General features: G+C 32.6%; 5 protein-coding genes across 5 annotated transcripts; 2 read left to right on the forward strand and 3 right to left on the reverse strand.

Moving 5' to 3' along the window:
• Positions 1-160: 160 nt before the first annotated feature.
• On the forward strand, positions 161-4,373 carry ASCRUDRAFT_141182 (RING-H2 finger protein). Its single transcript, XM_020189170.1, has one exon. It carries the CDS (start codon positions 330-332, stop codon positions 4,284-4,286), a length of 3,957 nt encoding a protein of 1,318 aa, XP_020047622.1. The 5' UTR covers positions 161-329; the 3' UTR covers positions 4,287-4,373.
• A 177-nt stretch (positions 4,374-4,550) lies between these two features.
• PGA2 (Pga2p) lies at positions 4,551-5,527 on the reverse strand. The gene has a single exon (XM_020194903.1). It carries the CDS (start codon positions 5,437-5,439, stop codon positions 4,957-4,959), a length of 483 nt encoding a protein of 160 aa, XP_020047623.1. The 5' UTR covers positions 5,440-5,527; the 3' UTR covers positions 4,551-4,956.
• Positions 5,528-6,250: 723 nt separating this feature from the next.
• Positions 6,251-7,118, reverse strand: ASCRUDRAFT_75349 (oxidation state-dependent conformational changes in cytochrome C). The gene has a single exon (XM_020193028.1). It carries the CDS (start codon positions 6,828-6,830, stop codon positions 6,489-6,491), a length of 342 nt encoding a protein of 113 aa, XP_020047624.1. The 5' UTR covers positions 6,831-7,118; the 3' UTR covers positions 6,251-6,488.
• A 746-nt stretch (positions 7,119-7,864) lies between these two features.
• ASCRUDRAFT_23029 (uncharacterized protein) lies at positions 7,865-8,896 on the reverse strand (the record flags this gene model as incomplete). The annotated part of the gene is made up of 1 exon (XM_020189769.1): positions 7,865-8,896. A coding segment is annotated over one exon (1,032 nt), but the record flags the coding sequence as incomplete, so codon positions are not given.
• A 362-nt stretch (positions 8,897-9,258) lies between these two features.
• Positions 9,259-12,433, forward strand: ASCRUDRAFT_13009 (uncharacterized protein). The gene has a single exon (XM_020189019.1). The coding sequence runs from the start codon at positions 9,523-9,525 to the stop codon at positions 12,325-12,327; it is 2,805 nt and encodes a 934-aa protein (XP_020047626.1). The 5' UTR covers positions 9,259-9,522; the 3' UTR covers positions 12,328-12,433.
• Positions 12,434-12,821: the final 388 nt, after the last annotated feature.

A 12,821-nucleotide genomic window follows, 5' to 3' on the forward strand; every position in this document is an offset into this window, starting at 1 on the left:
CACGAGCATCACAAACAGTACCGGCAGCACAAGCACAGACGGTCCAGCACACAGGGTCCGAGCTAGCACTGTGTGTATATGCACCTCTTATGCACTTCCGCAGCACCCGGCGTGCAGTATCGCTCCCCCTTCCTCGCGCGCAGCTGCGCGAAGGCCGACCTCCACGCTTCATCAGCAATTCTTTGCCTTAACTTTTCTCATCTTTCTCTTCTTCTGCTCCAGCAGCTGTAGGATATATAGACACATACCTGCTTCTTCGTCTGCCTGGTCTATTTTCTTCTGTCTATTTATTTGGGAAAAGCGTGGCTTTACGTCCTTTTAAATGAATAATGGGACAGTCAATAAGCAGAAATTACTCATCTTCTAGCACTCCATCCAACTCCACTAGCCAGTTCCAATCCCACAATCCTACTGCTTCGTCTACTCTCAGTAATCATTCCAACAGACACTCTGTTTCATCTCAAATCAACCAACGAGTCCGGATTAGGAATAGAAATATTGGCAACACAACCACTGGTTCCACTATGGACTTCTCCTCAAATCGGAATGCCATCAACAATGACACTAACACCACCATCACCACCAACAGCCCCTCCACTACAACCAACAATGGCCCTAACCTAGGAACGTTTATTTCTGACATTGCTTTCAATCCAGATGCCAATCCATCTGCTTCAAATCTACAGCAAACCAACCTCTCTTTCAATGTCCATCCCAGCTCTTCATCTGCCATATCTAACTCTGCAAATTCTGCACTTCCTTCAGCTTTGCCTACCTTTGATTCCCCCAATTCCTTGCCGTCTTCCACAACACAATCAGTGTCAAGATCTTCCTTGAGAAGAAGAAGATCCAATTCTTTGACCAGAGCAAACTCAATCTCAAACAGTATTACTAATACCAATAATGCTGATCCCAGACCCAATAATGAATTCAATATTAATGACACCAATAATGGTAATAATACCACTGCCAATCCCACTACAAGCACAAATGCAAATTTGACAAGTAGCTCAAACTCCTCCTCCTCCTCCAATCTTGTATCTAATAACACTTCAAATAATTCAACCACAAACTTTCTCAACTCAAATTTCCAAAGTTTGAACGCCTTTTCCAGAAGAAATACAAGGAGAAGATTCAATAGTGTAATCTCTTCAATATCTAATTCAATGTCACATAATAATTCAAATGATAACAGTTACAACACCAACAATAGTAATTATAATAACAGCAGTAACAATATACACTCTCATTCAAATTCTTCTTCATTATCATCTCCAACTATAAATTCAATCCCAAATTCATTACCAAATCGAAGCTCCTTTCATTCCTTGTTCAATTCGCTAGATTCTACTTCAGTTTCCTATCCACCTCCAGTCAATAATCATCAAATCTCTGACAGTTTTCCTTTAAATAATTTAAGATTGGCTAGACCAAATAACCCAACCACTTCTACAAACGAGTCTCCAATAACCACTACTGCTGGCATAGAAGTGACCTCAACCACTTCTAGACTACCGGATTCTTCCTTTCCAATATTAAATAACTCCAATGTTAGTCCTATCAACAACATTTCTCCACCTGAAATTCATACTCAAGATTCTAATCCTATTCATAACACTGAAAATAACAACAATAACACTCAAACTACTGATACAAACACCGAAAACAACAACATCAACAATAACAATTCTTCTGCGAATTCAAATGCTAATGTCAATAATCCTATAAACCTTAACAATCATACTTCGACTACTACAACAACAATAACAAATAACTCACCAGCTAATCCTGCAGAAACAGAATCTTTTCAAAATCAAGCTGACATGCTTAGTAGACTATTAGAAATAGCCGCAACTTCTACCTTGCTAACAATGGTTGGCAGTGCAACTGATTTCCAAGGAACAAGAATCGACAATAGAAACTTGATTGAAACTCAAAATCGTTCAAATCAATCCAATCACTCCCCTACAAATAACAATAACAATAGTACTAACGGTCACCTCACTCATAATTCGCAATCGCCTTTATCCTTAGTTACAAATTCAATCTCTCACCTAATCAATAGAAATACTAATCACAATAACTCCACTTTAGCTGATGGTTCAGACTCCACTTTTCAAGAGTTTATAAGTGCTTTACATAATGGGTTATTAGCCAACGAATTATCATCCAGTGTACGAAATACTTTAAACAGAAGAAATAGAGAAAGAAATCAAACCGAAACCCCAAACGTCACTGATCAAAGCTATAATGAGACTGCAAGGAATCAACCAATGTCCTTTTTCAGAGCATTTAGATTCGACTCAATGAATCAAGAAACGGAACAGGAAAATTCTCTAATTCCGGTTATAATAGTCGCTGTTAGATCAATACCATCTGGTCCTCCTGAAGATGATGATATAACAAGCTCTTTACGTGCTTCTTTACTTCGAAATGATTTGACCACTGATTCAAATGATCTCGAAAATACAAACTCCTCCTCGGGAATAGCAACTGATATAAATATTGACCGTGACGATCACCATGACAATAATCACAACGAAGACAACAATAATACCCAAAATAATAATGATATAGAAAATAACTCTTCTACAGTTGTCGATAATGGAAATTCAGAAACTGTTGATACGGATTCACCAATGACAGATTTTCTATCTAATAACAACAATCATGAAAATGAAAGAAGAAATTTCTCAGAAGAAATCAATAGTAACAGTATAAATGCAAATCAATTTGATTCAACTAGTATCAATAGAACTGTTACTGCTAGTTCAAGTTTCAATTCTTTGGATTACCATACTAGACCTGTCGATCATATTCTGCCAATAAGCCGAAGCGAGTCAAGAAGAAGGTTTTACTCACCTCTTTATTCGTCATCAAATAGAAGTGGAAGGTCATTTAGACATCTCACTGGAAGTCCACTTGCTAGATATTCATCATCAGTCAATGATATTAACAATAGTGACAACAGCAACGACGAAGATGATTCACTAATCCGAAATAGTGGTCCAACTGATTCTAGAGATAACTCACAATTTCTATTCTTCCGTAGAAGAAGACAGCATGGAAGGCGATCAAACAGAAGCCGTTCTGTGTTTAATTTTGATAACCTATCTTCACATAACGTTACCAGATTAAGAAATGATATTAATGATACTGACAGTAATATCTCACCTACTACTGACTTCTCTAGAGATATTAGTTCAAATAATGGTCCAATCACTAATCAAACTAATAATCCAATTAATAATCCAATTAATGATTCAACTAATAACCCAATTAATGATTTCTCTTCCGCTATTAATGACACAAGTACTAACTCAATTAATAATCCCATAAATAACATTAGAAATAATAGCAATGGTGATAATAATACAAACACTACAGGTGAAACAACAGAAAATAATGCTAACAGCAGTGCAAATGATCGAACAGATGAGGCAAGACAGTGGGTGATATTTGTAGTTGGCAATTCATATGCACAAGACCATCCAATTCTTACTGCTCCATCACTTATGACAGAAAATCCAACATATGAAGATTTATTGGCGTTACAAAATTTGCTTGGAAATGTAAAACAACCTACAGTGACCCAAGCAGAAGTCGATGAAGCTGGCGGATTACTTAAAGTACACATCAGGAATGACACTAAATTGGAATCTAATCCAAGCAGTATTGGGTCATCTGATGAGTCAATGGAAATTGATTCAGAGAATAGACTGGAAAATTCATCTTTTATCGCTGATAAAGGCAAATCTAAAGAGTCAGAGCAGAATGATCAGGAATCATTTTCATCAAGGAAAAGAATATCATCATATATTCCTAGCTATTTTAAGAAGCATGAGAAAAGCAAAAGTAAATCATCATTGGATGTTATAAAAACAAAGTTGAAGGAAAGTCACAGTTATGAAGAATTGTCGCATAAGATAAAGAGCAAAGAGAAAAGGCAGACAATGTATGAAGATGTTCAAAAAAAGAAAAAAAATACAGTTGATAAGGATGTTAATGAGAATAATAACAATAACAAGAATAGGGATAGGGATATTAATAATAATAACGTGTATGTCAATAAAACAGATAAATGTGCAATTTGTTTGACTGAGTATGAAGCAGATGACATTGCAAGAAAGCTAAGAAAATGTGAACATATGTTTCATAAGGATTGCATTGACATTTGGCTAACGACAGGAAAAAATTCCTGTCCATTGTGTAGAACAAAAGGTGTCAATGAACTCAAAAGCAGTGCTCCTGAAGCAGAAGTTGCTGCTGGTGAAAATATTTTATAAGACTCACCGCAATAGAAAGATATTGGGATTAAGGTTTTCAATAAAAGAGAGATTGATTTTTACTATCAAGGTTTATCTGGAATAATTTTGATAATTTTTTATTTTCCTCATCATTTTTTTTTCACAAAAATCTTTATTCATTTTTATAATTTCTCATTTTTCATTTTTCATTTTTTATTTTATATTTTATATTTTTTCATTGTTTTTTATTTTTTTTATTTTTTTTCGTACTTTTAGTGATTCATTGAAACATTGGCAGGATAAATTATTAGTTAAATTATATGTTTTTTTTTAGTTTTGACTTATCGATATTTTTTTCAAAAATTGTTGTTTAAATAGATCATTAAAGCCTTAAGTTTTTATTCATCAGTTGGTTTCTCGAGTGGGAATATTTGTGAATTAATTATATATAATACTAAAGTTACAAGTAAAAAACAGAAAAACGGAATAAAAAAACAAAAAATAAAAATAAAAAGAATATTAATAATAGAAAAGTTATGGAGTGCATGTAAGATTGGGTGAGAACAAGTATTTGTAAATTAGAATTTGAAAAGAGAAAAAAATATGATAAATTGATACCAACAGCCAAAGTTTCTAAGAGTTTTTATACTGTTTTTATACTTCTTTATAGAAAATGGTTATTAATAGTGAAATATAGTTGGGAAGGTGATTAGTCTTCAAGTAGTTCCTTAATGTCATCTAGATCATCGTCGTTATTAAAATTTGAAATTTTTTGTTTATAAGTGTTTAATATTTTTGCATTTTTTTCTCTTGTTTGTTTTCCCCAAGAAAAGCTTTTGTTTTTGTCTGTTTGATCATTTTGATTTTGGTTATGAGTAATGTTATTTTGAACCTGGTTTTGGTTTTGATTTTCAAGCGAATTGTTAAACAAATAGTCGACATTGTTTGCATCAGTATGTTTTTTAAGCAAATTTTTAGAAGTTTTAATCTTTTGATGATTTACAAATAGTTTTCTGAAAAAAATATAAGCAGAAACTATTATAATTAAACGAACAGCTCTAGTGTAGTCGATATTGAGAATATCGTCAGGACAGTGATGTAGAATCAAATTAAAGTAAAAGGAAGGTATAGCATTTTGAAATTTATACAACAAATCCAAGAAAGTTGTGGTGGGAGTGAGTGATTCTGACATGAAAAATGTGTTGTTGAAGGACTGGTTCTTGATTTATATGAAATAAACCAAATGAAGAATGATTTTGATATAATAAAAACAAAATAAGAATAATTAAAACTAAAAATGGAGGTGGAAAGAAAATAAAAAGTATTGAAAAAAGCAGAAAGCTCATGTCGATGATAAAATCAAGTTGCTTTTTCCAAAGAATTCAAACATGTGAGCAAAAACTGTTTTTAGTGTGCTTTGGGGTGTGAGCGCACCCCACGTTTTGAGGTAATTTCAGACGAGAAAAAAAAATGAGCAGCAAAAGCAAAGAAAAGACTCAAATGACGAAGGTTTGAGCAGAAAAAACAGAGAAAAGAAGAAACAAAAGAGAAAGAAATCAAAAAGAAAGAGGATTCTAAAAAGATCCAAGAGGAAGCCAGTGAATTGTAGTGGAAAACTGGGGTGCTTACATTGGAATTGTGCTATCAGTGGAAGATGAGCAGTATGCCAATCAGAACCAAGCATTTGGAGGTTTGGGCTAGGAGAATAAGAGAATAAGAGAATAAACTTAAAGAAATTGGAAACAAGGAATTGTGAGAAACGGATTGGATAGCAGAGGGTCGAGGCTACAGGAAGAGATGAGGAAGAGATAATAAAATAAAATAAAATGTTTGATTTGGTTTAAAATCAATTTAACTCTATATTTATTTTTATTTTTTTAATTTTTTGATAAAATCGTAATGACAAGTAAATTTTCGTTGAGTAAATATATACAATAAGATGATTAAGAAAATTATAATCATTGAAACTTTAAGCAAAAAAATAAATAAAATAGAAAAAAATATGTAAGTTGAAAAATCTAATTGTAAAAAAAAAAAATAGACAAAAAAAAAATGTAGTTTAAAGTCGTAGAAAATTAAACAAAGGGAAAACAGGATGTGTAGAGACTGGAGATTGAAGAATTAAAGGAATATTAAATCATTAACAAAAACTTTGTATTTTCTGCAATATTTACTAATACAATGATTGATTATTGATCGCTTCAAGTGAGAAGCTAGGGAAAGAAAACAAAATGATTAAAATTATTTGGTGGCTTCAACCAAATAAGTGATCAAATCGAATCTGTCTTTGTCTTTCTTAAGACCACCAAAAGCCATTTTAGTACCTGGAATATATTTCTTTGGATTGATCAAATAATCACTCATTGTTTGTTCGGTCCATAGAACGTTTTTCTTGATGTTAGCATCAGTGTACGCGTAGCCTGCTGCTTTACCAGAGTTTCTACCAAAGATACCAGATAAGTTTGGACCGACTTTGTGAGGACCACCCTTTTCAACAGTGTGACATTGTAAACATCTGGTTTTGAATAAATTGGCACCTTTCTTAGCGTTACCTTTTTTGAACTCAGAGAATTTTGGGGGCATTGTGGATGTGGTTAAGATAAAATGAAGAGGAGCTTAGAGAATATGTTCAAGAAAAACGGTGAGGTTATACAGAGGATTAGTTATAAGTTATGTACAGAGAAGGAGACGCAGGGATATATTATAAGGAGTATGAAAGAGAAGAACAAAAGAAAGAAACGAAAAAAAACACCTCCAGCAGGAAACGATAGATATAAATACAAAATTTTTCACCCACTGTTTTTTGATACTAATGTTCTCTAAGCTGTGGTAAGCCAACACTCAGCAAATCAGCGGTCTGGCGGGAAAATCCACGTCCCAGACGGTTTTGAGTATGTGAGTTGACCATTTGGCTGTTGCTGATTGGCTGCGGACGGCGCTCCAGAGCTGTCCGCGCTAATCGTGCCGAAGGAAACTCAAAACTGTAAGCAGGAGGAAAAGAACGAAAGCTGCCTCAAACACCAATACCATCACTGCCATTGTTAATCACTCAGCTCGCTTCCTCGACCTGACGAGCCTTCATGAGCTTTTCCTGCTGCTGTGTTTTGTCAGAAGCCCGACCTTCGATGCTCAAGGGCTTCCAGCTTGGTTTGCACAGTCATTCTCAGCACTGCAGTACTCCGGACAAAATTGGATGGCCTTTTCTTTTATCCTGCACGCTTTTCAACCAACCACAACGGTGGGTTTTGCAGGAAGGGCGGAAGTCAGACTGGATCTGTCAGTGATTACTCATCCGTGTATCAGCCGACCGCGGTGTCATCCGAATCCGCTCTTCCACAACCAGCACAGTGGAGACAACAGAGTGTAGTAACATATTATTTTGGCACTGCAATGCAAATGATGATATTTTAACTAAAACTAAACGAACAACAGAAAACTTTATGAGAAGATCAAAATAAAAAAACCACAAACAACGGCGGAAACATAAATAAAACTAAAAGAAAGGGTCAAAACGAATCTCATTAAAATGTTATTATAAAAATAATGTAAAGAGAAGAAATTTCATAAAAGTTTAGCAGATAGCATACACAAAACAAACTTGTATTTACCATTTACATTTTAATTCTTTGTTTATTTTTCATTCTTCTTTCTTTTTTGGCTTTCTGCAGTTTTTCAAACTTTTCCAATTCGGCTGGGCTGCTTTTCTTCAATTCGTCTTTTATTTTCTTTTGTTCTTCCAATTTTTTTTCTTCCAACTCTTCTTTTTTTTGCAATTCAATCTTTTTAATGATCTTCTCAACCTGTTGTTTTCTGACGTTATTGATCTTTTTGAAAACTTCGGGTCTTATTTCAAATCTTTTATTATTCGAAATCAAATCAATAACTTTCAATAAAATTTCAATTGAATCTTTCGACTTTTCTAAATCACCATTACTTGATGATTTTAAACTTAGCTTTAATGCAAATGAAGGTCTGGATTTGCATTCATCAATAGTGGTGGGATGATAGGTGGGTTGGTCAGATATAATCAAATATTGTAAAACGTCTCCAACTTTTGCCAATTGATCTAATACTTCTGCTTTGTTTAAAACAGCTTCATTAATCTCTGCTGATTCAGACATAAACACAAACTCATTTGGTAATTTGGGAGAATCAATTGTCCTAGTTAAGGACAAACTATAGTTTTCATTTCTTCTTTCGTTCATTTTGTTTTTATTAACAATAGCAAAAATAAAACTGTTTACTGAAATATTGTCATGAAATGTACCGTTGATCTCAACTGCGTCTTCATCAGGTTTCAAGCTTTCAAAGAAAAACGAGAAAACCTGTTGCACAATATAAAGAATAAAATTTTGTCTAGCCTTTAATCTCAATCTAATGATAAATCCTTTGATGTTCACTCTACCAGTGCAATAAGTGGTGTATAACTGGTCATTGTCTCTAATATACGATACAATCCTATTATCATTGTTGGGGGAAACCCCAAACTTGAAAAATTGGCTCCTAAGCAAATAATCCTTCATATAATCAACCCAGTTGCTAACATATCTCTCGTTGATTTTATAACCAACCGTATGAGTGACAACAAACACCAATAGACAACCTAAAAGATAGCCCTCCATTTTCCAATTATGGGTTGCCCAACGCTCGTAAACGTCATTTTTGTATGTTTCTATGAATCCCTCAAGCCAAGACATTACCAATACCAATATAATATGTCAAATCCTCTCACAAATACCCAGAGTCTTCAATATGACCACTCAGTTGCTTGCTCTTTCTTCTTCCAGCTCTGAAATGGAAAAGGAAAAGGTGTTATCAGTAAACGCGCCTGAAAATTTGAGACTGAAAGGTCACGGGACACAGCGGTGTGGATACATTGAACTTCGTGCATACGCATGTACTTGCCTCGATATGCAGCTTACCCAAATTGAAACTGTTTCACCTCCAGAACAACCCATTTATGTTTCAACTTGTTTACCATTGTGATACTCATCAGCTTCACTCTCTCTCAGAAAAATATAATCCGATTGTTAATTTTATTATAGAAACCTACGGTCAGGAAATTAATAATATATCAGTTTATCCTGGTTGCCGACATCACAAATTCCAAATGAAACAGAAATTGCTATCTCTACTTTTTCTTTATCCTAATGGTTTTATTTTTTTATAAATACACCCATATGTTCATCTCTTTTCCAAATATATTTTCTCTGTTTGAGAGTATCCATTTCAATTCAACTACATAACACAGTTTTTAAAAGAACTTTAGATTACCATGTTAGTTAATATATTTAAAATAAACAACTCGAAATCATCTCACAGAGACTTACCAATCTCAAATCCATCTCCAACTCTTAATTCCCAATTGAACCCATTGGATTTCCAAATTCAACGAGATACAGTACCGAAAAATATCTCTCATGATTCCAATAATAATTTCAAAAAGGAAAACTCCTTCAGAACCTTTGTAAATTATCCCATCAGTCTTGGACATAATAACAATAACAATAACATCTCTTCCCCATACTACAACGACTCAATAATAAATACTTTGCCCAAAAATATTGCTCTTACACATCAAATCTCTTTTAATGGGTATGCTATGAATGAAAATACAAATGGTCATCTTAAAAACCATACAAGGAACCAGCCATCAAATGTCTCTAACATTTATTCTGATGCCATTTTCTCAAATTTTTCTACTGGTAGCCATGCCAATTCTGACTCACTTACTTCTGCTGATTGTTCAAGTTTTGATTTCTATAATAACAATCTTCTTTTTAAATTAATTCAAGATATTAATAGAGATCGTATGAAATGCTATGCAAGGTATCATATTTTCAATTCGGTTTTGTTTGAAACATCTTTATATAACAAATTACCATTTAACATCTTGATTAGAAATGGTATTAATCATCACACTTCAAGAGTGGTTATTCATGCTTTAACCAGAAAATTAAAAGAATACTTAAATTCAGATCAATCTTATTCTAGTAATATCAAACAAGAAGATCGGATTCTCCCTTTTGATGTCTTTACTCCATCATTATCGCAATTAGAGGATTCAATATTGAAAGACTCCAAAGAATTTTTAAGTTCTCTTTTCCCATACGAGGGCTGTTCCTTGAAGGGCGAAGAATTGGATATTATCATATCACATCAGAATATTAAAATCATCATAAATTCTCTAAAATTAATTTGGGCAAATTTACCAAATGGTTTATTTCCTTGGTCTTCATACAAAAAGTTTGTGAAAAAAGAAGAAGAAACTGGTTATCCGAAAACTTCTTTTTATCAGATTTTACCCTTCTGTTTACCAAGTAATGACTATCCATATATCATCCAAGAGTACCTAGACATTATTTTATTATTTTGTTACAAAAATTGCATTGGAAATATCGATGATTTAAATGAATTACTTTACACTGCTGCCCAATTATTTTTTGAATTACCAACTCAAAATGATACTAATGCGAATGCTGATACTAATACTAATACTAATACTACTGACAAAAGTTTGAATGATCACCCTACTAATTCTGATACTGATCAAGTTGATTTTATTCCCAATGGTAGTCCTCCAATTGAAGATATACATTCAAATAGACAATTATACTACATTCGAGGAAGAGCATTTCAAAGAATTTTCCTTTCATATGTGCGAAACATTGATTATGACAATTCAAATTTTAAAAATGATCTATCAATAAGTTTTCTTAATGATATTCCATTAAATCCATACCCACCAGTACCTTTTGTATCACCTCATAAGGAAATGGGTTTGGTTCTTTCCATTCCTTCTGATTATATTGAATCTAATAATTATACAACTGAATTAAACTACAAAAATTTGATTCAAAATGTCGTCTCATGTAATTGCAAAATTTACTCATCACAAACAATTTTCAGAAACGAAGAACAACATTTCATTGATAAGCTCATAGAAAATCCCTTTTCTGCCTTTAAAAGCTTTGTTTCTTTAATATCTTTGAAATATCTTTCAAAATTTGATCCAAGTATTTTATATTTAGAAAATTCTTCAAGAAAAAATAATGATGGTAGTAATATTAAAAGCATGAATGGTGTATATCATCATCTTAATTCAAATCAAAATTCATATCAACTTTATTCAGTGGATGAATTTTTGAACAGTACAATTGGAGCTCATAATATAAATACTGATGATACCCATATTAGGAAATCCCCAAAAATCCAACCTGAGAGGTATGAAATCGAAGAAAACCCAATCAAAGTTTCAAAAATAGAAGTCAATGAGTGGTTGGTTAATACATGGAAATTGGAAACTCAATTAAAAAAATTAAAAGCTACTATATTTGCAAAATTTAAATCTCCAATTGGGCATTGTCAATGGTTAATTCTTTGCGTTGATGAAAGAAGACTTAAAGAAAACCCTTGCTCTTTGGACTTAAATCAAGGCAATCACGAAGAAAAGTCTGAATATGGAAAAGATACTGAAAATAACAACGATCAAAGCTTGATTAATAATGAAAGAAATTTTGAAAATAGATCTATCGTTGAAAACAAGAATGAAGAAAGACCTGTTTTGGAGGTCAATAATGATTTTCAAAATAATGAAGACACTGATGAGGACGATTATGAACAATCGAATGCTGAATTGTGTCAAGCTTCTGAAAAAATATCAATATCTCGTCCAGAGAATGCGCCAATTATTGTTAGTAGCCAGAACAATTCGATTTATTCAAAGTCTGCAAAATTGAGAAATAGTCTAGATAACTTATCAAATAAGAGTTTAACCCCTTCTTTCCCAATGATTAATGTTGACATTAATCAGAGTTTAGTGCAGTCTCTTGATGCTGATAACTATCCTTATGAAATGAAATATTATGTCAATAGTAATTCTAGCAATGTGGAATTTTTGGATTCGAGATCACAAAATAACCAGGCTAAAGCAAATCACAATAATAGAGATTTCTCTAACTCTTCAATACCTGGAAATAGACACGCTTTTCAGATGTTTGCACTTCCAAGACTAGTTTCTACAGTTGAACCTTTGAATATTCATAAGAATATAATTTCTTCGAAAGAGGACATTATATAGCAAGTGAAACATTTCTGCTAAATAACATTGAATTAAAATTGCATTCAATTTCATTTCTTTTTTAATTTTTTTTTTGGATAAAAATGTTTAATAGATAGGGTTTTATCTTTAAATAAAACAATCATAATGTTAATGGTCTAAACAATAAATATTTGTTTTTGAATTGTAATAAATATGAATTTCTGTTCTAATAGAAAAACAGACTGTTGTGGATTATTTCATAACCTGGTTTTGAATTAAGTTAAATAGTAGTATAATTATTTGTAATATAATTTTATTTGATTAGAATAACAAGAGTCGAAATGAAGTTACGATGAAATTGTTGAGGTTTCTTTTTAAGATCAGTTTTCACCAGTATAAAGAAGTAAGACTATAAAAATAATTCATTCTGATGCAAGAGTTTTGCAGATGAAGGTAATATCAATTATAAAGGTATATGTAGTAAAGTAATAGAATATGATATCATGAGATTTATGTTGTATATATAGTTGAAA

The sequence above is a fragment of the Ascoidea rubescens genome (assembly GCF_001661345.1).
Source record: "Ascoidea rubescens DSM 1968 unplaced genomic scaffold ASCRUscaffold_5, whole genome shotgun sequence".
NCBI classification, from domain to species: domain Eukaryota; kingdom Fungi; phylum Ascomycota; class Saccharomycetes; order Ascoideales; family Ascoideaceae; genus Ascoidea; species Ascoidea rubescens.

What these genes read in the sequence shown, in the direction of transcription:
- ASCRUDRAFT_141182 (XM_020189170.1), top strand. Translation starts at nt 330, where the DNA reads ATGGGACAGTCAATAAGCAGAAATTACTCATCTTCTAGCACTCCATCC.
- ASCRUDRAFT_13009 (XM_020189019.1), top strand. Translation starts at nt 9,523, where the DNA reads ATGTTAGTTAATATATTTAAAATAAACAACTCGAAATCATCTCACAGA.
- PGA2 (XM_020194903.1), bottom strand. Translation starts at nt 5,439, where the DNA reads ATGTCAGAATCACTCACTCCCACCACAACTTTCTTGGATTTGTTGTAT.
- ASCRUDRAFT_75349 (XM_020193028.1), bottom strand. Translation starts at nt 6,830, where the DNA reads ATGCCCCCAAAATTCTCTGAGTTCAAAAAAGGTAACGCTAAGAAAGGT.